Below are 25,300 nucleotides of genomic sequence, written 5' to 3' on the forward strand. Positions count from 1 at the left end.
CTCATCCAGAGCCGTGAGCGCGGAGCCTTGCGGCATTGCGGCACCGTTCCGCCATGGCTGGGCACTGGGAGGACCCTAAGAGGGGCGGCCATAGGGGTGGAGTTGTCAGGGAAGCAGGAGCCCGGGAGAGCCAGGGTGACACCCTTTTAAAATCAACTCCGTCGTAAAATTAGCAAGGCACACTCTTTGCCAGTCAACCCACGGTCCTGAGATGTTTACGGCAGAGGAAGCAGCTTGGTAAAGTCTGCAAGGACAAACTTGCCCCTATATCACAGGACAAGATCTGCTTTTAAGATGATTATACTCATGCTTTGATGTACTTAACACACTGAAATGAAATTCTGATTCAGCTGTAGAATCCCATCTTTTTGCAGCAGTTGAATGGATTTGTTTCCATGTATTCCATCAGATTTTAAATGATAACCTGGTGGCTGAGCTAGTGAATTTTAGCATATTGACAAAGAAGTGTTGAGCCTAAAAAGTACTTTGTCCTGTTAAATATTTGCTGGTCGGGCTTTTTTTTTTTTTTTTTTTTTTGGAGTGTAGTGACAGTAACTGCTCAGTGCAACCTGCAACCTCCACCTCCCAAAATCAAGTGATTCTTGTGCCTCAGCCTCCCTTAGTAGCAGGGATTACAGGTGTGCACCCCCACACCTGGCCAATTTTTGTGTTTTTAGTAGAGACAGGTTTTACCACATTGGCCAGGCTGGTCTCGAACTCCTGGCCTCCTGAAGTGCTGGGATTAAAGGCATGAGCCACCACACCTGGCCTCGATTGGGCTTTTAAGTAAATATGGGAATAAAAGCATTTCAAATGCTAAAATAAAGTTTTGGGAATGATGCTCATTCAGCAAATCTTCCACGACCATCTGTGGGCTAGCCCTGGGCTGAGTGATGATGACACAAGGTAATGAGTGATAACACGTGGCCACCAAGGAATTCTCAGTCTAGTGGGAGAGACAGTGAAGTACAGTAAATTGTTTTCCAGCCTCAAATAACCTATATGTGAAATATATTAGTTTATGCACATTTGCCTCTTCCTTTTTCTTAGCCATGAGAATTCTAGTTGGCATATAAGCAGATACAAAGCCATTGCCGTTGACAACAGATAGAGAAAGGGGCTGTAAAGAGGAAGGTGCAGTAGTCACAGTTAAAATCTTTAATGGTGTGTGAAGTATGAGAGCTCCAAGTGTGGGGTGAGGTTGGTGAAAGCAGTCTGTTGAGGATCTGTGGAGAACCTGGCAATAGGCCCTGCAGGAATCTGATGTGTGAGGACCTTAGTAGTTGTGGCCTTGTGACATTGTGCCACTGGGTCTGAAAAACCCACCGTCTCATTGGCCATTGGCATGCAAAGTGAACTGTGCTTGTACCCATTAATCACAGATTCTTCTATTGGAGGGCTTTTTTTTTTTTTTCTTTTGGTCAGAGAAACCCTCAGATTGGTGCAAGCATAGTAGGCCTACTTCCACAAGGAAGCAGCTGCTTGTCTAGTTTGGTGTGTCAGGACAGGCTGCCTAGGTGAGAAGGATGTGGGCACTGTAGGAGAGTGAGCAGAAGCAGGTGGGTGGATGCAGACGCGAGAGCTCAGTGTAATGGGAGGACGGGATGCTGGGAATGTGGAGTCTCAAGAAAGGCAGGACTGATTTAGAGGAATGGATAACTTAAGCCATGGTTAAAAGTTTATAGATTGAAGAAGGCAAATCTGTTTGATGTAAACCTGATCTTTTTACTAGCATCGAAAACACTGAAATCTGTTTTTACTTATTTATTAATTTTTCTGTAGGATAAATTCCAGTTTACTAACTGTATTTTCTTCTCTAAAGAAAAGGGTTGTTGTTACCAACTTGAATGGTCACACCGCCCGAGTCAATTGCATACAGTGGATTTGTAAACAGGATGGCTGTAAGTATTAACCAGATTTTAAAGTTGATCTCAATTGCTTTCTGATAAAATAAGGTTAGCCATTTTTTTCTCATCACTTCTCTTAATTTAGCATTACCTTATATGATGTTATGCAATTGGAGAAACAAGAAAAATGGTATTCCCAGTGAAATATCTGAACTGTATTTTTACTTCGTAGCAGTTGAAGCTTGGATTATGCAGCAGTGCTTAGGATGAGGGTAGTGCAGCCCTAGACTTTGGCAGGATCCTGTCCCACCTCCCCAGTTGCCTATAACTTTTATTAAAAGAACTTGTAAGCAGGGCCTAGACTGAGGCTGTGTTTTAGAGACTTGGTTTCTTGGTCTGTTTCTGCCATAAACAAGCTATTGCTTTTTCTTTTTATTCTTTTTTCTTTTATTTACTTATTTAAATTTTTTTTTTTTTTTTTGCCAACTAGTTGGAGACTAGAATGTTTATTTTTTTAAGAGACAGGCTCTCTCACTTGTTGCCCAAGCTGGAATGCAGCGGCTCCATCAGAGTTCTCTGCAATAGCTGGGACAACAAGTGTGTGGCACCAAGCCTTTCTAGTTTTTTAGGGTTTGTTTTTGTTTTTTTTTTTTTTGAGACGGAGTCTCGCTTTGTCACCCAGGCTGGAGTGCAGTGGCACGATCTCGGCTCACTGCGAGCTCCGCCTCCCAGGTTCACACCATTCTCCTGCCTTGCTCTGTAGCCCAGGCTTGTCTCGTACTCCTAACCTCAAGCAGTCTTCCCTCTTTAGCCTCCCAAAGTGCTGGGATTACAGGATTAGCTACTGTACCCGGCCAGCTATTGCTTTTTTAGGCAAGACATTGCATCTCTATTGACCCTAGTTTGCACCTTAATAACATCTGAGAAGTAAGAGATTGGACTAGATCAAGGGTGTCTTAGAGGTTTGTAAGACCTATGAGATCAAATTATTTTCATAATGATATCAAGAAGTTATTCACAGTATTCATTCTCATTGTCATGAATGTACAGTGTTTTCCAGCAGCCACATGGTGTATGATACTGCAGCAGATTAAATACAGAAGCAGATATGAAAATCCAGCTATATTCTAATAAAATCATATGTTAAAGAGATTTGTAGGAATGTAAAATAGTTCCTCTCTTTCATTAAGTTTTTGTTTTGGAAACCGTTGGGGTTTTTCCCCATCAAAATGTTATATATGTTCACACATCATAGAACCCATTGTTATTTTTAAGTAAATGGTTAAACACATATTTTTCATGTTTCTCAGTTTTAATTTCTAATGTGGTTAATATTGGTACATATGGTTCATATAATCAAAAGCTTTTTGGGGTCCTCAAAAATTGTAAGACTGTAAAGGAATTCTAAGACCAAAAGTTATGAAAATTTCTGGACAAGATTATCTCCAGGTCTCTTCCATCTCTAAGATTCTGACTCCAGAATTTTCAGTTAAAATATTGGTTGCCTTTAGATGGTGCTCCCAAAATCCTATGATATTTCTTTAGTTATCTTAAATATATCTACTGTAGTTTTGATATGGGTTCTGAATTAGTTTTATTTTTCATTACACACTCATTTGAGGGCATTTTGAGCCAGGCACAAATGCAAAATTTTCTGAATTATTAAGACTTTGCTATGATTTTATAAATGATGTTTAAAAAAATTTTAATAAGCTACTTATTTGCTTCTGTAGGATTAGTCACATGTTAGGTCGATAAAAATCATTAAATGGTACAAGGGATGCCTGTTAGTATGGATAATAAAACATAATTGCAATTATATTAATTGCCACCAGATAACATCAAAGACTGACTTTCAGTATAGGAGTTTGTTATAAAATGTTAATTTAGGCTTGTATGTTTTATCTTCTGTTTAAAAGTGAGGTTACATAAAATGGATTGCTTGTGTATTACTGTAATCTATAACTATTATGATTGATTTCCTTTCATTGAACTGCCAGATAATGCAGATAGCCTTTCCAACCCTTTATCGGTGATATATAAAATTTTAATATCATTTTGTATTTTTAATATGTCTGAATTTTAACATTACTTTTATGTATAGACATTCTTAAAATCATATAGTTAAGTGGCTCAATTGCTGCGACACATGAAGTTGAAGCCCATGATCACAGTTGGCTGGCAGCAGAGTTAGGACATGAACTTGGGCCTTCTGAGTTCAAATCTAATGCTCTTTAGTCCAGCTGCTTCCCTGAAACAAATAAAAAGAAAATCCAAACCCAAATTAGGTTATTTGCCCCTTTTTTGGTACTACTTTTTCTTCTGTTATCACTGAGAAGTTGCAAGTATTTAAAAGATCTATTTTGAAGTGTGTCTCTAATTTCAACAATAAGTCATATTCTTGGTAGTAGCACCTGACTACAATGTTTCATATAATGTTCCTGCCAAGAGTGTTTAGCCTGCATCTAATCATGAGGAAACAATCAAACAGATTGAGGGACATTCTGCAGAACAACTGCTGGGTACTGTCATTGTCACAAAAATGAGGGGGACTAGAAAACTATTCTAGATTAAAGGAGACTAAAAAGATTTGATATCCAAATGTTCAGTGTATTTCCTTAGATTCTGAATCCCAAACAAAAAAAGTTTTAAAAGGCATTACTGAGAGAATTGGGACATTTTAATATGGACTGTATATTATATAATAATGCTTACCAATGTTAGAATTTTTTAATGTGATAGTTGTATTGAGGTAATATAGGAGAACGTTTTTGTCCTTAAGAGATATATGGTCTTTGAGGATCAGAGATCACAGTGTCTGCCACTTATTTTTAAGTAGTTTGCCTCCTAAAAAGTGTGTGTGTATGTATATAGAGGAAGAGTGAGATATTAAGCAAATATGGCAAAATGTTACCAGTTTGTGAATCTAGGTAGAGGGTACAGGGGTATTGTTTTTTGGTGTAGCTTGGAAATTTTTAAAAATTGCAGAAAAAATGAATAAAGATATTTACTGAGATATAATTTTTTTCAGCCCCTTCTACTGAATTAGTTTCTGGAGGATCTGATAATCAAGTGATTCACTGGGAAATAGAGGATAATCAGGTGAGTAGACATGTTTATAATCAAGAAATGACTTTTTTTGTTCGTTTGTTTTTTAAGAGATAGAGTTTCACTCTGTCACCCAGGCTGACGTGCAGTGGTGCGATTGTGGCTCACCTCAGCCTCCTAAGTAGCTGGGACTACAGGTGCCTGACACCATGCCTGGCTGATTTCTGTTTGTTTGTTTGTTTGTTTGTTTTTGTAGAGATGGGGTCTTACTTTATTGCCCAGGCTGGTCTCAGAAATGACTTTTATATATACTTTTATTTAAAATTTTTTTCTTCAACTATGTTGTTCTTTTATGAAGTTAATCTTGCTCATCAGCAACACAAATGCTGTATCTTTTATACTACACAGGCCCTGTACCCTTTGCTCTGATTTCTACTCCCATATTTGTATGCTGTTAACTGTCTCTGTGAATTTCCTGTCATTTTGGAATAATTTTCAAACTATTCTTACTTGGGCTGATCTGTTTTCAATGCTTTTGGCATACGAATATAGATTTACAAGACTCTTCTCAGTGCTACCCCACACTTCTGTCATGTTATGTTTTTAAAAATTCTCTGATTGAGCTATAACTGTGCTTAAAGATGTGAAATGAGTATTTTCAATAGATTTAGTTTTTTCAGGGGGTAATGACAGACTTGTTAAAAAAAAAAAAGGTTATAAATACAAAAAGTATAAAGAAGGAAAAACCTATGCAAAATCTGAGCAGAGTTAACTTTCTGGTGAATGTCATTCCCCGTCTCTAGTTATGTGTGTATAATTATGCATAATAGAGATTCTATTGTATCCAAGGATTTTTTAAACCTTTTTGAGGTGAGATCTGGCTGTGTTGCCCAGGCTGGGGTGCAGTGGCTGTTCATAGGTAAGATGATGCTGCACTATAGCCAAGGACTCCTGGACTCAGGTGATACTCCTACCTCAGCCTCCCAAGTAACTGGGACTGCTGGCACACACCACTGCACCTGGCTTAAGTGTTTTTTCCAAGAAGTCAAAGGCTAATGATTCTAAAGAAAGTTAGTGTACAGACCCTTATACATGAGTATCATGCGCATCTTCTTTAGTGGCAGAATTCTGTTTTAAGTATTATAATTGGAAAAACAACTGAGGAGACATTTAAGGAATACCACTGTTTCAGCAGACAGTTTATAGAAGTTACCTTTTAAAAGAAGTGGTGGAATGTCACACATTTGAAACTTAAAAAAAGATAAACCCAAAACGTCAGTAGAAGGGATGCCAGAGGGAATAATCTTGATGGCAAGCAGATAGATTTGATAAGCAAATGGGATTTCCCACTTCTCTTTGCTATTTTTCTGTTTTGCAGCCCTACTTGATTTAGGCAAGTATCATGAGTGGATGCTAAAAGTACTTAGTAAAAGTTTGATGAGGAATAGAATGTTTATTCAATCCCAAAGTATACTCATATTATCACCAAAAAAAAAAAAAAAAAAAATTAACATCACGGTGAAAAAACCTGGCAGACAATACTTCTACTAAATATGAAGTTTAGCTTCACTAAAACCTGGACAAACTGAAATGATGTGCCTCCTGATGGGATGTGCTTATGTAGTAATGCGGTCAAAATGTATATTCTGAATCTCTTCATAATGAAAATCACACTAATCCAAAAAGAGGAACATTCCACAAAGTTGACCTATATTCTTCAGAATACCTATTGTCTCCTCAGAGTAGATTCCTAGATATGAGATTGCTGTGTCACAGGGCATGCACATTTTGTGTGTTGTTAACATGGTCAGACAGACTTCTTGAAAAATTCTTTTCAACTTAGAGGACCTATTTCTGGCTCAGCCATTTTATTGGCACATTTATCCAATTAAATAAAGGTTAAAAAATCCTTTTTTTTCACAATGCTTCTGTCATTCTTTCTGATTCAGCTTTTAAAAGCAGTCCATCTTCAAGGCCATGAAGGACCTGTTTATGCGGTGCATGCTATTTACCAGAGGAGGACATCAGATCCTGCATTATGTACACTGATCGTTTCTGCAGCTGCAGATTCTGCTGTTCGACTCTGGTCTAAAAAGGGTCCAGAAGGTAGGTTTGGAGACATGATAATCCAGACAAACGAAATAATATTTAACAAATGAATGACGAGTAGAAGAGCATATATATAATTCTTTACAACTTCGGAGCAACTTTAAAAATACTATAATTCTAATCTAAATTTTTCTTTTGCACTTATTTAAAATTCTCTATACCAAGACTTTTTCATTTAAGTCATTTTGCTGTCTGTAACATCATTAAAATGTGGCCATTTAACTTCACATGGTCAGTGGGGGCTCAGGATTGACTTCTCTCATCTCCCTTCTGCTACCTGGGGCTGTGATGATGCTATCCAACCTGTCTAGTTGGATAAGCTCTGAGGTAGTTGTTCATTGTGTTTTTTATTATTTCTTAGTAATGTGCCTTCAGACTTTAAACTTTGGAAATGGATTTGCTTTGGCTCTCTGCTTGTCTTTTTTGCCAAATACTGATGGTGAGTATCCTGTTAAGTATATGTTAAAAGGGCAGTATATTTGCATACTGTCATATGATTAGAACCTAAAAGAAATGTATTGGGTCTTAATTTTGTATCTGAATGTTTCTATGAAACAAGATGTGAATAACATACTTTTCTTATAATATTCAAATGATCTGAGTATAGAACATAAAGTTAAGGGGGGCTTATTAGGATTTTGATAGCTATTGATAATTTAAATGACTTACTGTGTACCCAAGATTGATACTGTTATCAAATATACTGTGGATGTATATAGATCTAATTTGAGGAAAGAATCTAATTCTTTAGAAGGTGAAGGTCTGGGGTAAGTTGAAAAAGTGTTGAATGAAGATGGCATATGAGCATTTCTCTCAAAATGATAGCCCCTTCACATCCTGCATAATGTCATTTTGCCCAAGACCACTTAAAATCTGCAAACAGAAAAATTTCCCTTTTGCTGTGAAACCCATCTGTATTTATCTTTGAGTATCTTCTACAAAGATAATAGCCAGTGTGAGTGAGTCAGCCTCTTTGCCTCCACAGTTACCTGGAAGACTGGCCAGGTGGAAACAGGCAAGGCCTGGAAGCCACCAGCCTCTCTCACTCTCTGTAGCAGGAGCTGCGACTCTATGGTTTCATGTTATGCTTCCATTCTGTGCAAGGCTCTGTGGAAGGAGAAGCTGCACACATTCTGGCATCATAACAGAATTTCATTTCTTCCATCTGCATTCAGGCCAAGTGACTGGAGTTTTGTTTTTATTGTTTTTATTTTTCTTTTTTCTGTAGTTGATCTAACGTAAGAAAATCTTTGAAAAACACATTGGTGGCAAGGCATGTCCTTAGAAAAAGTCTCTTATCTAGCAGAGTCATCAGGGCTGCCCTTTGGTAATGCAAATTATTAATGATTTTTTATCTTATTAAAATAATTTTACAGTCACATCTTTCATAGCTTTTTAAAATTTTAAAATTTAAAATTTATTTATTTATTTTTTAGAGACAAAGTCTCATTCTGTCACTCAGGCTGGAGCGCAGTGGTGATCATAGCTCACTGCAGCCTCAAACTCCTGGGCTCAGGTGATTTTCCCACCTCAGCCAAGTGGCTAGGACTACAAGCATGCTCCACCACGCCCAGCTAATTGTTTTATTCTTGTAGAGACAAGGTCTGTTTATGTTGCCCAGGCTGGTCTTGGACTCCTGGCTTCAAGTGGTTCTCCTGTCTCAGCCTCCCAAAGTGCTGGGATCACAGATGTGAGCCACTGCGTCTGGATCCCCTTGCGTAGCTTTGTAAATTTTTTATTTTATTTTTTTGACACAGGGTCTCATTCTGTTGCCCAGGCTGGAGTGCAGTGGCACCATCACAGTTCACCTCAGCCTCCTGAGTAGCTGGGACTCCAAGCACATGCCACCATGCCTGGCTAATTGCCTTGTATAGCTTTTTAGCCACATGCTTAATTATATGCTCTTTTATTTATTTTTATTTTTATTTTGGGGGTTGGAGTCTCGCTCCGTCGCCCAGGCTGGAGTGCAGTGGTGCAATCTCAGCTCACTACAATCTCTGCCTCCTGGGTTTAAGTGATTTTCCTGCTTCAGCCTCCTGAGTAACTGGGATTACAGGTATATGCCACCACGCCCAGATAATTTTTGTATTTTTAGTAGAGACAGGGTTTTGTCATGTTGGCGAGGCTGGTCTCAAATTCCTGACCTCAGGTGATCTGCCCACCTCAGCCTCCCAAAGGATAACGCCCTAGGATTACAGGCATGAGCCACCACACCCAGCCTTTTATTTTGTTTTAAACAAAATAAAACATAAGGTTTTCAAACAAAACATAAAGTCCTCAAATTAACAAACATACCCTTAAATCTGTGTGCATTAGCCATGTTGGTAGGGCTCATAGTAGCTGTTCATTATTTAGTTGTCTTAACAACTTTTCATCTTGGTCTTTGGGCTGACATGGTGAAAATGCTCTCTAGTTGCTCTTGAGCTTATTTTTCACTTCTATCATAAATGTCATAGAATGGAGAGAAGGACTGGATTCTTATTTAATAGTCATTATATTTACCAAGTAACCACTGAATAGAACGTTTTAGAGTGTTCATTGTATTCCTGCAGACATTTATTGAGCATTTTCAATTATTCGTGTAGTGGTGTGGGAAATTGAAGTCAGGATTCTTTACTTAGAGCTTACAATCCAGTACAGTTGATAATCATAACGTGGTGGAATAGAGAACTCACAGTGAAGCCTGTTTTTTCTTCCCCCCAGTACCAATATTAGCATGTGGTGATGATGATTGCAGAATTCACATATTTGCTCAACAAAATGATCAGGTAATAATGTTTATATTAAGAGGCTGGAATTATATTCTGCTTAGTTATATCTCAATATAGACTATATCCAGATTATAGAATTTTAGGGAATGTTCTAATCTAAACCAAAATAATCCAATAGAATCTTTTTTTGACAGTCCTCTGTTAAGATGGTTGTCTACTCTGAACACCAAGTAACCGCTGCCTTGACCATCAGGCTCAGAGTTGTTAGGGGGAAACAGGTCATTAGGTGGGGGAGGAGAGATGGAAGATGCTGTGGTAGTTGTTTTTCTCTTAAAGATTTAAACGAGATATAACATACCTACAGTGAAGCATTCCTAGTAGTGTTTATTTGCCCTTCTGAGCTTTACTTAGATTTTGAGTGGTTAAACTAAAGGAGAGAAATTTAGAAAGGGGTTGGTTAACTCTAAACTCATTTATTTAATAGGATACTCATTTCTTTGCATTCTATAAGAAGGTTAAAAATGGTTGTGAAAGTCCAGCTATTCAACTTTTTTTTTTTTTTTTTTTTTGAGACAGAGTCTTGTTCTGTCTCCTAGGCTGGTGCAGTGGTGAGAACATGCGTCACTGTAGTCTTGACTTCCTGGGGTCAAGCAATCCTCCTGCCTCAGCCTCCTGTGTAGTTGAGACCACAGGCGTGTATCACCATGCCTGGCTACTTTTTAAATTTTTTGTAGACACAGGGTCTCACTTTATTGCCCAGGCTGGTCTCAGTCTCCTGGCCTCAAGTGATAGTCCCACCTCCTCAGCCTCGCAAGGTATTAGGATTATAGGTGTGAGCCACTGCCCAACCCACCTTTTTTTCTATATTATATCTATAGTATGTATCATTTTATATCTTAAACATTTAAAATATTTGAGATTACAAATATTATATTATCTACTCAGAGGTGCTCCAGTTAGTGATTTAGATATTACGTGATGGGTTTTTCATTCCCAAAGGAATGCTTTTTCTTGTCTAATCAAATAGTGTTCTCAGTAAAAGAGCAATGCAGTAGGACTGTCTGAGACCAAATGATGTCACTGGTATACATGAAGATGTTAAATTCTTACATCAAGCCCAATGATTTTTATCTTACTAGTTTCAGAAAGTGCTTTCTCTCTGTGGACATGAGGATTGGATTAGAGGAGTGGAATGGGCAGCCTTTGGTCAGTATGAAATTTTGCTAATGCACATACAATGGGAACAAATATGTGTTACTTCCAAGAAAGCAGCCTTTTTTGTTTTAATTTTTAAGTTTTCTTTGCATGTTATGTTTTTCTGTTGTCCCAGTTAGAAAGGAGGATGCTTATCTCTTCTGTTAGTTGGGTGGTAGATGATTAAATAAATAGGTATTTATCAGATGACATTAGCTGTCTTGTTCACATGCAGACCTTCTTGAAAAGTTCTTTGTAGAACTTAGTAGACTATATACTACATGTTGTAAACATGTATTAGCATTGTATGCATATTTGTCAATGTTATTAAAAATGAATATAGATCAAATGAATTGGAGGGTAAGGAAACAAAGTATTGTTTTTTTCTGGAAAATCTGGAAATATATATATTATAGACAAAAAAGTCTTATACATAAACTTCACAATATAATGTTTTAAAATTAATACAACTTATTTTTTAATTAGGTAGAGATCTTTTCCTAGCAAGCTGTTCACAAGATTGCCTGATAAGAATATGGAAGCTGTATATAAAGTCAACATCTTTAGAAACTCAGGATGACGATAACATAAGACTGAAAGAAAATACTTTTACCATAGAAAATGAAAGTGAGTAATAATGAAAATATCCAATATAACGATACTTAGGTCTCCTAGTTGGTTGATTTTTTTTTCACCACCCACCTATGTGAAGGATAGTTTTTCACAAGTGTCAGATTCCTACCTGAAATTTCTTTTTTCTTTCTTTTTTTTTTGAGACAGAGTTTTGCTTCTTCACCTCGGCTGGAGTGCAGTGGCGTGAGCTTGGCTCACTGCAACCTCCGTCTCCCAGGTTCAAGTGATTCTCCTGCCTCAGCCTTCCAAGTAGCTGGGATTACAGGCACGCACCACCACGCCTGGCTAATTTTTTTGTATTTTTAGTAGAAATGGGGTTTCACCATGTTAGCCAGGCTGGTCTCAAACTCCTGACCTCAGGTGATCTGCCCGCCTCGGCCTCCCAAAGTGCTGGGATTACAGGTGTGAGCCACCGTGCCTGGCCTTTTTTTTTTTTTTTTTTTTTTTTTTTGAGACTTCTTACCCAGGTTGGAGTGCAGTGGCATAATCACAGCTCACTGCAGCCTTGAACTCCTTGGCTCAAGTGGCTTAGCTTCCTGAGTAGCTAGGAGTACGCCATCACACCCAGCTAATTTTTAAAATTTTTTGTAAAGATAGGGTCTTGCTATGTTGTCCAGGCTGTTTTTCAACTACTGGCCTCAAATGATCCTTCCACCTTGGTATCCTAAAGTGTTGGGATTACAGGTGTGGGCCACCATGCTTGGCCTGATACTTTGTATTTTCCTATTTTTATGTGAGAATGAGTCATTTTTCATATGTGAAATATTTTTCTTCTAAACCATATTAGTAAGATTTTTAAAATTGCTGAGAATAATGTTTAGTGCTTCTCATTAAAGTAATTTGTAAAATATTACTAAATTTGCAGTTTTAGCATAGGAAGACCTAAAGGAATAATGTGAATTACTTACACATTTTATTGGCCTATGATAAAAGACAAGCTAAATCTCACCATTTGAGTAGTATATTTAATTCTGATTTTCCTATTGTCTAGCCTTAGAACAGTATCCCTGGATGGTAGATCCTGTTGGGATGTTGTATTTGAAAGAGATATTTTTGGATGTGACAGTTATAAAGGTAGTTCAGTGAACATTGTTCACCTAGGTGTATTCTGTTTTTTGTTACTATTCTTGGTGGTGAAGTCCATCAGAGTTGAGATTTTGGTAACAGTTTTATGGGGAGAACGAAAAAATGATATAACCAGCATATTAGGAGTAGCTATACCCAAATATGAATTTTTTTCTATTTTCATTATGTTATTTGAAAGGTCAAAATACTGATTTCATTATCTTTATTTCTGCATTTATCCTTTTAAAAAATGGGATTTGTATTTGTCCATTCTTACGCTTCTATAAAGAACTTCCCAAGACTGGGTAATTTGTAAGAGAAAGAGGTTTAGTTGACTCACAGTTCTGCAAAGCTGAGGAGGCCTCAGGAAACTTAAATTAATAGCAGAAGGGGAAGCAGACACCTTCTTCACAGGGCATCTCCCATCAGATCCTTCCCTTGACAGGTGGGACTTAGGGGAATTACAATTCAAGATGAGATTTAGGTGAGGACACAGAGCCAAACCATATCAGTATTTTAGGCTATTATATTCTTATAATGAGTGAGGATAATAAAGAGGCTGGCATGACTGTTTTTCCTTCCTCATTGTAGTTTAACAGTAGCTGTCTCAGAAAATTGTAAAAATATAAGATATTCCTTCATATTTATTTATGACCAGCTAGAACAGAATATAAGGAAAAATTTATAACTTTTTCTCCTATAATTTTGAACAGCAGTTGAGGTTAAAGAAATTTAGAATTCATGTTCTTTTTTTGAATCCCAACTATCATATTTTGTCCTAATTTTTTTTTTTTTTACATAATTGCCCAACTGTCTTGGTTATGGAAATATTCTTTTTAGAAGAGCTTTGAGGAAATAATACCTTCATTGCTTTTGTTATAGGTGTTAAAATAGCATTTGCTGTTACTCTGGAGACAGTGCTAGCCGGTCATGAAAACTGGGTAAATGCAGTTCACTGGCAACCTGTGTTTTACAAAGGTAGGAAGAAAACCATACACATATCCCTTACTCCAGTTAAATCTTATGGCACAGTAAGCTGACCAAATCAAGTGGAGAATTTTTTTACTGTGATTAGAAATCTCAAATACATGACATTTTCAAGTTGACAAAGTATAATACTACATTCCTGGTCTGCTGGACACTCAATTCCATTGAACATTGAACTCCTAAGTGGGAAAAGTGTTAATTCCTGCCATGATGCTGAAACTACCACACCCCCAGTAACTTTTTATCTTAAAAGTTTCCACTTGATTATTATGGGATTGAAGAAAAACTGACTTTCAAGCCAACTTCACTGGATCCTTTACCCTCAGTAATAACAAAGTTGGTACCACTGAAATACATTATTTATGAGAAAGTAAGACTGTTACTCCTTCTTTCTTTTGCCATTTATCTCCATTTATAGAGTGACAGTTCTGTGCATGTTCAGGCTGGTGCTGGGTGTATAGCTAGGTAAGGCATAGCCTCACATTCTTCCCTGGCCTCTTCCCCAAGGCAATAACAGTAATAATTAATTCTTAGGCAAACTACCATTCACCTCTTCCTTACATTATGCTATGTTTGCTGTAATTTAAAAAACAAAAAAAATTGGAATTATAGATATTACAGCTTGCCTTTTTAGCTTACCGTGTTTTGGAGCTGTATCCACATTGATTTGTGAAGCTCTAGTTATTTGTTTTTATTGCACGGTAGTAGTCTATTGTCTGAATATACCACAACCCATTTATCTCTTCTTCTAATGGTAGACATTTGTGGTGTTTGCAATTTTTTGCTATTACAAATAATGTGCAGTGAACATCCTTGCAGTACCCATGTTGTTTGTTGTTTTTTTCTGGTAATCTACAAACATGATGATTGTTGATCACCTAAAGGGATTAGGTTTTATTTTTTAGATGGTGTCCTACAGCAGCCAATGAGATTATTATCTGCTTCCATGGATAAAACCATGATTCTCTGGGCTCCAGATGAAGAGTCAGGAGTTTGGCTAGAACAGGTAAAAATGTTGGATATTTAAGGAACAGAAAATTAAGTTTTGAACTCTGTATTTAAATCCCAAGTGTATATTGATAGACCTGCAAATTTTCACTGTGTACATTAAAATAGTGGGAATTTAACAGTCTCTGGAATCAGCGATTTCTGTTGTGAGAAATATAGACTATTGATTAAGAATTGTTTTCTGTCTGTTATTGTACAGGTTCGAGTAGGTGAAGTAGGTGGGAATACTTTGGGATTTTATGATTGCCAGTTCAATGAAGATGGCTCCATGATCATTGCTCATGCTTTCCACGGAGCGTTGCACCTTTGGAAACAGAATACAGTTAACCCAGTAAGAAAAGAGTGTTTAAATAAAGCATTTCTAATCAAATAGAGTACATTCTAGGTAAATAGTATTTTGCTTATAACACTCTACAGAAACATAGTAGAGGCACTTGAAGTTCAAGTGACATAACTTTTTTCTGTAGACATTGTTAAGGTATTGAAATTTGCATGTAGGTAAATTTGCTACATAAGTGCACTGTATTCCTTTAAGCTATAGAATTTTTTAATGATAATTTTTCTGAAATGTGTAGCTTTCCTGTCTTCTTAAAAAGTTAACATAATTGGATATCTTGTTGGACTGCTAGATCCCTATTATTGAATGAATGTCAGTCATTTATTGTGACTGACGTTCAACACCTGGGCATGGTGGCTCGTCTCAGCAACTTGAAAGGCTGAGATGGAGGATTGCTTGAAGCTAGGAGTTTGAGAACAGCCTTGGTGAAAGAATAAGACCCTGTCTCCAAAAAAAAAAAGAGGTAGTCTTCTCCCTTTAGTCATGTAACTGTCTCTCTACAGCATTCCTTCTCTTACTTTGTAATCTGATTTGCTTCTAATCTGCTTCTAGCTTGGGAAAATTAGATAGCAAGAACGGAGTGGCCAAGAGCACAGGCCCTTGGAGCTAGACAGCCTGGGTTCACTTACTAGCTATGTGTCCTTGAGGACATTAGTTAATCCCTGTCTCAGGTTCCTCATTTGTAAAACATGGGTAGTTTTTTGGTTTTTTTTTTTTTTCTTTTAACAGGATCTCACTCTGTCATCCAGGTGTGATCATAGCTCACTGCAACCTCATTCTCCTGGGGTTAAGCCATCCTCACGCTTCAACTTCCTGAGTAGCTGGGACTACAGGTGCACATCACCACACCCAGCTAATATCTAAAATTTTTTTTATAGACACAGGGTCTTGCTTTGTTCAGCCCTGCCTAGTCCTGAACTCCTGGCTTCAAGTGATCCTCCCGCCTCAGTCTCCCAAAGTGCTGGGATTACAGGTGTGAGCCACTGCATTTGGCATGTGGATTGTTAATATTACCTACTGACAGTTTTGTTTGTTTGTTTGTTTGTTTTGAGACCGAGTTTTGCTCTTTTGGCCCAGGTTGGAGTGCAGTGGTGTGATCTCGGCTCACTGCAACCTCCACCTTCCGGGTTCAAGTGATTCTTCTGCCTCAGCCTCCTGAGTAGCTGGGATTACAGGTGCCTACCACCATGTCTGGCTAATTTTGTATTTTTAGTAGAGACGGGGTTTCACCATGTTGGCCAGCCTGGTTTCGAACTCCTGACCTCAGGTGATCCCCCCCCCCCCCCCACCCCGCCTCAGCCTCCCAAAGTGCTGGGATTACAGGCGTGAGCCACCGCACCTGGTCTACTGGCAGGGTTTTTATGAGGCTTAAATGAGTTAACATTTATATGATATGCAAAACAAGGCCTGGCACATACTGGATGCTATGTAAGTGTATTTTATTTTATTATTATTGTTGTGTTTTTTATTAACACTTACTGTTTTTTTATAAAGTATATTGCAAAGGAAACAGAAGCAGAGACGTGTAGGGTGAGGTATGGGAGAAGGGGTGCCAAGCTTCCATGCCCTCCCTGGCTGTGCCGCCCTCCAGGAACCTCCATGTGCTTAGCTATTCGGAAGCTCCGAAGCTCCCTGAACTGTGTCCTCTTTGGTTTTTATGGCAGCTTCATGATGTCAGCATTTTTTCCCCCAGGGTGGAACCCTCTCATGGTCGGGTTTTTTTTTTTTTTTTTTTGAGATGGAGTCTCACTCTGTCACCCAGGCTGGAGTGCAGTGGCGCTATCTCGGCTCACTGCAAGCTCCGCCTCCCGAGTTCACACCATTCTCCTGCCTCAGCCTCCTGAGTAGCTGGGACTACAGGTGCCTGCCACCACACCTGGCTAATTTTTTGTATTTTTAGTAGAGACGGGGCTTCATGGTTTTAGCACCTCGTGATCCGCCCACCTCGGCCTCCCAGAGTGCTGGGATTACAGGTGTGACCCACTGCGCCCAGCTGGTTGGGTTTAAGACACACAGTCAAACAGGTGGGGAAGATTAGAGGCCTGACCCTGAAGCCTGATATACCCAATTTTGTAGGTGAAGACTGTAACAAGGGCTATGGGAGTTTTGAGCCAGGAACTTTTGTCAGAGAAAACCAGTGTACTTAACACCTCAGGCCATGGATCCCTCAGGCCAGGGATCCTTTACATCAAAAAATATAGGCTGGGTGTGATGGCTCATGCTGGTAATCCCAGCACTTTGGGAGGCCAAGGCGGGAGGATTATTTGAGCCCAGGAGCTTGAGGCCAGCCTGGGCAACATAGGGAGACCCTGTCTATACCAATAATTTTAAAAATTAGCCATGGGCTTACAGCCCTGGGTATCGTTGCAGGCGCCTGTGGTCGCAGCTACTTGGGAGGCTGACGCAGGAGGATTGTGTGAGCCTGGGAAGTTGAGGCTGCAGTGAGCCATGGTTACGCCACTGCATTCCAGCCTGGGTGATAGACCAAGACCCTGTCTCAAAAAAAAAATGTGTATGCACACACAGTCAATAATTAGTCCAGTCCATCATACTGTATGAATGTCTCCCAGGCTGAGGCCACTCAGGTTTGCAGATTTCCTTCAATCTTGTCAGGTTTCAGAAGGAGTAGCCTCAGTCAATATTATATACAACTTCACTTTTTCAGGCATCTGGGATAATTAAGCTAAGAGACAATGTCATCTCTTGCTCTTGAGACTCTTATGAGTTGTTAATGTGATATTGAATTTTCCTCAATGACCCATTTATTCATTTCTTTACTCTCAGCTGCTATTTCTCCTTCTCTCCATTAATACCCAAAGCTTTTCATCTTTGAAAGGCACATTAGAATTGCCATTGTGTTGATCTAGATTGCTGGCAGTAATACAAGTCAAGCAAGTAGCTCCTCAGTCTACTACGTTCAGACAGGATAAGGTTAGGTAGGTGCAGAACTAGTGAGCTATTTTTACCACCAGGCAATGTAGCTGTTTTCACCATTAGCCCTAATTTTGCTAGATGGGGTGAAGGTACAACCGTACAACCTATTCCCGTCATGCCTTAGGAATTTTGATACAAGACTTAGAAACATAGTTGCAGGGTTTTTTGTTTTTTGTTTTTTGTTTTTTTTTGGCTTAGAAATCATCCCTGCTGTTCCAGTACTTGTTGTTGCAGGCCTGGTCCTGGACCACTGCATCAGGTAGAGGAGAAAAAATAAATTAAAAAAAAATTTTTTTTGAGGTGATTTGGGGAAGAAAGAAAAAAAATATAATCATTTTACCAGTGTATTCCTCCCTTGGTAAGAACCGCATAGTCATACCAGCATCCTCCCCAACCCCCTTCCCCATATCAACAAGAAAAACAAAAAATCTAGCAGGGACACTCAAGTTCCACTCATGTTGAGTGTGAGTACACACTCATGAAGGTGTGTAAGCCAGCCCTTCATGCTTTTATTTCCCCTTATTTTAGACAACCGATGTTTCAATCGTCCATTTCTACTTCTCTGTCAAACTGTGACTCTAAGGAGGAGATATCTCTGCCCATTGTTGGACATTATGAGCTGTACAGTGTATCTTTGGTCTGAAGAAATGATGGTCGGCCATCCAGATCTATTTAATATCTTCTGTTCTGGTTTTTTTATGGCATGTTGAGCATTTTCATCTTTCATTTGATAAGCAAAACCTACTACACAGTCAGTTTCAGTTCCTGTCAAGACCCATTTATAGCTCCCCAGGGCTACTAGCATCAGTCTTACTTGCCAGCCATGTTCAGGGCCTTCCCACCAGAGTCTGTGCCCTGTAGCCATCAGCAGTCTCTGTTGCTGACAAACAGAGCAGTTCTTTCTGGCATTATGTGCCTTGGAATTGCCATCTACTAACCAAGCAGCTCTTGAGAGCTGTTCATCTGACACCGCAGAATCCAGCAGTTTTTCACACAGTTCCAGTGTCAGTTCTAGGGGAAAAGAAACTCCTTGCTCAAGGGTATCTCCTCCTTCCATTCTCCAGGTAGTATAAAGCATTTCCGTTTTATTATGGAACTCTTCTGGACACTGCCATCCCCATTAGAATGTTTCTCTGACATCACTGGAGACAGTATGGGTGTTTCAGGTGTCATAGGGATAGCTTCAGCTAATGTTTCATAGCAAGACAGTAAATGCCGCTCAAGTGGAAATACTCTAGTCCAAACCCCAGTAGTTGTTGCTGGGAGCTACTCAGAGGCTTTAGCCATAAGCTCGAGGAGCTGTTTCACAGAGGGTGATGAAATGGAGAATTTATCCTTCCCAGCACTCTAGCTTCTACCCTGCATTGTGTGGTTCAGGCAATTCTGCTGGTTCCCATTTAGCATATCCAGTTAATATTGCTTGAAGGTCAGATTTACATACTTTCTGTTTTACAGTACCAGGTAGGGGAAACATTCCCCAATCAGACACAATGTTCAGCCCCATGATACAATCAGGTAAAAGAGATGCAACCACTTCATATGAAGTGTGTTCAAATATACCAACTTTCATAATCCTATTAACCCTTAGATTTTTATGTTCTGTTTTCAGGAACTTCACCCCCAGACCATTTTACCCTTTCTTGTACAAAAAGCTTTGGGTCCCTTGCTGCCAAGGGTTGAGCCAAAGGACTCCAGCCCTTTTGTCAGTAGTTTCCCCCCCTATTGCCCCAGGCCAGATCAGATTTTTCACTGTAGTCTCTGCCTTCCAGCTTTTTTTTTTTTTTTTCTCTTTTTTTGAGACAGTGTCTCACTCTGTTGCTCAGGCTGGGGTACAGTTGTGCAGTCATGGCTGACTGCAGTCTTGACCTCCTGGGCTCAATCGATCCTCCCACCTCCACCTCCCAAGTAGCTGAGACTACAGGCAGGCACCGCCATGCCCGGCTAATTTTTGTATTTTTTGTAGAGACGGGGTTTCACCATGTTGCCCAGGCTGGTCTCAGACACCTGGGCTCAAGCAGTCTAGCCACTTCTGCCTCCCAAAGTGCTGAGATTATAGGCGTGAGCCACCCTGACCTGCCCTGCCTTCCAGCTTTTACCATTTCTCCAAACTGGGAGAAGTGCAGTAAACTGGTTTGGCATCCTTTAATGTTGGGAGACCAGGAGGGACTCCCTTTGGTCCACCCAGCCTTTGATAGTGTTGTATTACTACTTTGTTTTAGGCCAGGCATGGCGGCTCACACCTGGAATCCTAACACTTAGGAAAGCTGAGGTGGATGGATGGATCTCTTGAGCCCAGGAGTTTGAGACAAGCCTGGGCAACATGGCAAAACCCCATCTCTACAAAAAAGACAAAAATTAGCCAGGCATGGTTAATTCTTTGGGCTGAAGAAATGATGGTTGGGCATCCAGATCCATTTAGTATCTTCTGTTCTGGTTTTTTTTTTTTTTTTTTTTTGAGGTGGAGTTTCGCTCTTGTTGCCCAGGCTGGAGTGCAATGGCGTGATCTTGGCTCACTGCACTCTCACCTCCCTGGTTCAATTGATTCTCCTGTCTCAGCCTCCTGAGTAGCTGGGATTACATGCACCCACCACCATGCCCGGCTAATTTTTTTTTTTTGTATTTTTAGGAGAGACGGAGTTTCACCATGTTGGCTAGGCTGGTCTCAAACTCCTGACCGCAAGTGACCCACCTTCCTCAGCCTCCCAAAGTGCTGGGATTACAGGCCTGAGCCACCATGCCCAGCCAGTTCTGGTTTTTTAATGGTTTTTTTTCAGCTACTCAGAGGCTGAGGTGGGAAGATCACTTGGGCCTGGGAGGGAGGGTGAGGCTGCAGTTAGCCGTGATTGCATCACTGCACTCTAACCTGGGTGACAGAGTGAGACCCTATCTCAAAAAAAAAAAAACAAAGATCTTTGTTTTAACACCATCAGTTTCCATTTTATTCTTTGTTTCTTAATAACCATCTAAAGATTTCCACCCTGCCTTTGAATCTCTCCCTTTTACCTTTCCTGTTTTCTTGTCAACCTAATGTTTTTATTAGCATCTGTAAGACTCATGAGAAGCTGAGACAGCAAGTTTAATAAGGCTTCTTGAACGGTTTATTGATTCTGCAGGAGTACCATCACATGGGGTGCCCATGTAGAAGGAACCCCCTTAACCATAGCATTTACTGTGATCTGGGTAACAGGCATATTCAGCAGGTGAATATCCCTGTCATCACATAGCCAGTCTCACAAGGCTTGCATACAAAGCATATTAGCTGCCCCATCTGGGGTGTTACACTTGGCATTTATAGATGATGTTAGGCAGTCCCCATTTTTGGGGGTAAACAGACCTTACAGTGGTATTTATCCAGTCCACCTGGCTGGCCGTTCCCTCAGGAATAATCTTCCATGTGTCTGGATTATATATCCCCATCCACGATTGTTCACTAGTGAGCTGTGGGTCCTGCGTCAACCCAAACATGCTCTTCCACTCTGTAGCATTTAAAACCAAAGATACTGCCCCTAAATTAATCACTTTCATAGTCCACTTTAGCAAAGGTTCCCCAGGAAACTGATGATACCAGTCTATAAGATGGAACAATTCCTTCACACTACACCCTTTGGTTTCAGTAGTTACTTGGTTTTGCCCTTCCCCCACATTGACTACCTTCTTGGTAACCACAGGACTTAGAAATATTTTCTGTTGTCCCTGCATAATTCTCTGCTTTGTGGGTGACTTTGAGGCTGGTGGCCTGAGCTCGCACTCACATTTTGAGCTGGGTCCAGCCTCAAGTCCTTATCCAGCACCCTCTTGTACTTTCATTTTAGCCATTATAGATAACAGTGACCAAGGGATTGAATTTTGGATTGAATATTTCACTTTTTTCTTTTTAGTTTGCATTTCCTTATGTATCCAATGAACCAACTCTTGGAGTTGGATCTATCCGTAAATTCCACTGGTAACTTTAACCTTTAGTAACTGATCTCAACACAGCTGCAGCTTCATACCATTGGTGAGCACATGCTCAAAGATTTCTCATTCCCCACCCTTTTATCCTTTTTCTTCCCAAACCACACGATTCTGTGAGTCAGGGCCTTTCCAGCAAATCCTGCTTCACTAACATTAAGTATGTAGGGAAAACTCTCTCTCTTACACCACAGCAATCATTAACTTCTGTGAGCAAATGTGTGGGGGTTTCTTCCCCGACACCAAGCAGCAGACACCAGCTGGGTGTTCTCTAATTCAGTTCCAACACTCTCTACCCAGAGATAGTGTCAGATCCCAGAGGTTGAGGGCTCAGTCCCCAAGACTGCCCCTACCCCAGCAGTCACAGTCCAGGCCTCAGGAACTTCTGACTGACCAGCTTCAAGTTAGGATTCCCTCGACCCCCTCTTTAGGTTCAGTTAATTTGGGGTGACTCACAGAACTCAGGGAAACACTTAACATTTATTGGTTTATGGTATTGAAAGTGACTTGTTTTTTATATAGACTTTTTTTTTTTTTATAGAGCAGTTAGGTTAACAGCAAAATTGATCTGAAGGTACAGAGTTTCCACGTCCCTCTACCCCCACACATCAACTTGTAGCCTCCCCCACTACATTGTTACAGTCAAGGACGATTTTTTAAAAGCCAAACACTGCCCTTCAGGACTGTTACTGTGGGAAACTGTTGTTAGTCCAAAAGTGCTGTCCATTGCTCAAAACTTTTTGTAAACTCCCATTAGTGCTAACTTTAGGATCAGTTTTTGTTCACAGAGGGAGTAACATTTTTTGTCACAGGCTTTTTTTTTTTTTTTTTGACCAGACATAATATAGTTTAGTCACAGACTTATCCATCAGACTAGGTTTTGAATGACCTATTAGCTATTTATACACATTTAATTTTCCTCTAAAGGTTAAGTTTTAGTCCCACTTGAGGTTGTTCAAAAAGGTGCTCTGTGGACCAGGCATATGACATTTTCTATATTTTGTTGTCATTATTTGTTTATATGGTTGTTGTTGCAGGCTTCTTAGTAGGTGAACCAACTAGGTTTGATTCAGTTGTCTGTCCTCTACATCTGTAACTCTTTTTACTTAATAAAGCCATCAGGTCCACATGCAGAACCCACTGACTCGTTTTACACAATATTTTTACATTTTATACAATTTTTATTTAGTTTAATAAATACATAGAACCTAGTGTATACTAGAATTGTCCTGTGTACTTTACAAAAGTAACTCATTTAATCCTCATAATAACCCTAGAAGGTAGGTGCTGTTATAACTGTTTTATTCTATAATTGAGACACAGAAAGGTTAAGTAGTATCTGGCTGCTCAATAAATGATGAATGGAGGGAAATTTCCCACAGTTACTGATTTAAAGGATACGACACATATTTGAATGCTTAAGCTCTTATATGATTGATTGGAAAATGGATCCTATTATTCTGTGATCCGATCTTGTATACTTAGCTTTTCACCTTGCCAGAGGGCTTTAGTCTTCTCTGTTATCAGACGTGAGTGCTTTACTTTGGTGGTAGTCTTTGAGTATTTTGATATGTGATATGAGCACTTCCATTGCAGAGAGAGTGGACTCCAGAGATTGTCATTTCAGGACACTTTGATGGTGTCCAAGACCTAGTCTGGGATCCAGAAGGAGAATTTATTATCACTGTTGGTACTGATCAGACAACTAGACTTTTTGCTCCATGGAAGAGAAAAGACCAATCACAGGTAAAATGTCTTATTTATTTATTTATTTTTTCTTGGGACAGAGTTTCACATCACCCAGGCTGAAGTGCAATGGCACGATCTCAGCTCACTGCAGCCTCCGCCACCCAGGTTCAAGCGATTCTCCTGTCTCAGCCTCCCGAGTAGCTGGGATTATAGGTGCCCACCACCACACCCATCTTCTTTTTGTATTTTTAGTAGAGATGGGGTTTCACCATGTTGGCCAGACTGGTCTCGAACTCCTGACCTCAGGTGATGCACCGCCCCCCCCCCCCCCGCCTCCCAAAGTGTGCTGGGTTATAGGCATGAGCCACTGCAGCCGGCCTCTTCTTGTTTTACTAATGTGTTTAAAAGAAAACATCCATGAACACAAGAAAAGTAGGGCAGCCACGCTAGCCATTAGGAAAATGCAAATTAGAACCATGATGAGATACCACCACACACCCTCTTGAATAGCTAAAGTAAAAAATATATTAACAAGTGCTAGTAAGGATGCAGAGCAACTGGAACTTTCATACATTGCTATTGGGGATGCAGAATGATACAGCCACTCTGGAAAACAGTTGGACATTTTATTTTTTGTTTTTTGTAGAGACAGGATCTTGCTATGTTGCTCAGGCTGGCCTTGAACTCCTGGCCTCAAGTGATCCTCCTGCCTCAGGCTCCCAAGTAACTAAGACTACAGGTGTGAGCCACCATGCCCAGCTAATTTTTAGATTTTTTGTAGAGACAGGGTCTTGCTCTGTTGCCTAGTTTCGTTATGTCTTGTAATTTTAGGTTTAATTCATTAGGAAGCATTATCAAGTGTACAATAAAAGCCTGAAGTCATATAGTATTAGATAATAGTAGTGAGGGCAGTTTTTGTTTAAGGAAATTTTCACTGTGTTAGGCACCTAGAATAAAATAAAATGTAAAAGATAGATCCTGTTTTCAAGGAGTTTACCATCTAGCTGTAGGGTAGGGCTATAGGTAGGGGGCAGTGGAACTAATGTTTCTGTAATTATTAGATAAGACCAGTTAATTGCTAAGTGTTGGCCCTGAGCTCAAACAGTTGTAAAACTTCACTACTGGTAAACTTTGAACTGCTATGTGGTAGAGAAAATCAGGATCCTCTGCTTCAGTTTCTGATAGAAATTCACGGAACTGACTGTGGGTCAGTCCGTAAGAGCTAGTAAAGTTTGCCACTAACACTACTGCTTGAGTAACACGTGGTAGATTCAAATAAATAGAGTTGAGAACATTGGGAACAGCATCTATAGTCAACTGAAAAACAAGTCAAATGATTTTGAGTGATTTTTCTGTGGCTCTTGGTAATTTTTACCAATACTGCCCAGTTGTGGTTTATTCATGGATGAATATTTGCCCCATGGTTATATTTCCATTGTATAGTAAATAATTTTCATCTAATAATTTGCTTATTGAAAATTCAGCTTTTGAATGATCATTTTTGTTTATCCCGTTTTACCCAGGTGACTTGGCATGAAATTGCAAGGCCTCAGATACATGGGTATGACCTGAAATGTTTGGCAATGATTAATCGGTTTCAGTTTGTATCTGGAGCAGATGAAAAAGTTCTTCGGGTTTTTTCTGCACCTCGGAATTTTGTGGAAAATTTTTGTGCCATTACAGGACAATCACTGAATCATGTGCTCTGTAATGTGAGTATTTCTCTAAATATTTTACCTAAATCTAGTCACTTCATTTTAAATTTAAAAAGATTTTTGCCTCAGGCT

At 39.6% G+C, this 25,300-nt stretch overlaps 1 protein-coding gene across 5 annotated transcripts in view; it reads left to right on the top strand.

Moving 5' to 3' along the window:
- ELP2 (elongator acetyltransferase complex subunit 2) overlaps window positions 1–25,300 on the top strand; it is a 48,578-nt gene that overhangs the window by 2,082 nt on the left and 21,196 nt on the right. For 4 of the 5 annotated variants that reach the window (XR_609164.6, XM_003830220.7, XM_063597248.1 and 1 more), the window contains exons 2-13: window positions 1,823–1,901; window positions 4,879–4,949; window positions 6,845–7,001; window positions 7,366–7,443; window positions 9,708–9,772; window positions 10,855–10,921; window positions 11,396–11,536; window positions 13,490–13,585; window positions 14,500–14,600; window positions 14,802–14,933; window positions 23,421–23,570; window positions 25,037–25,225. Coding sequence is in view for 4 of the 5 variants with exons in the window: in XM_003830220.7 (XP_003830268.1) it covers window positions 1,823–1,901; window positions 4,879–4,949; window positions 6,845–7,001; window positions 7,366–7,443; window positions 9,708–9,772; window positions 10,855–10,921; window positions 11,396–11,536; window positions 13,490–13,585; window positions 14,500–14,600; window positions 14,802–14,933; window positions 23,421–23,570; window positions 25,037–25,225 (1,326 nt within the window). In the remaining variant the exon portion in view is untranslated. Of the gene's footprint in view, window positions 1–1,822; window positions 1,902–4,878; window positions 4,950–6,844; window positions 7,002–7,365; window positions 7,444–7,989; window positions 8,185–9,707; window positions 9,773–10,854; window positions 10,922–11,395; window positions 11,537–13,489; window positions 13,586–14,499; window positions 14,601–14,801; window positions 14,934–23,420; window positions 23,571–25,036; window positions 25,226–25,300 lie in introns of all 5 variants that reach the window. The other variant, XM_034943476.3, reaches the window with a different exon arrangement.

Source organism: Pan paniscus, chromosome 17, assembly GCF_029289425.2.
Source record: "Pan paniscus chromosome 17, NHGRI_mPanPan1-v2.0_pri, whole genome shotgun sequence".
Lineage (NCBI taxonomy): Eukaryota > Metazoa > Chordata > Mammalia > Primates > Hominidae > Pan > Pan paniscus.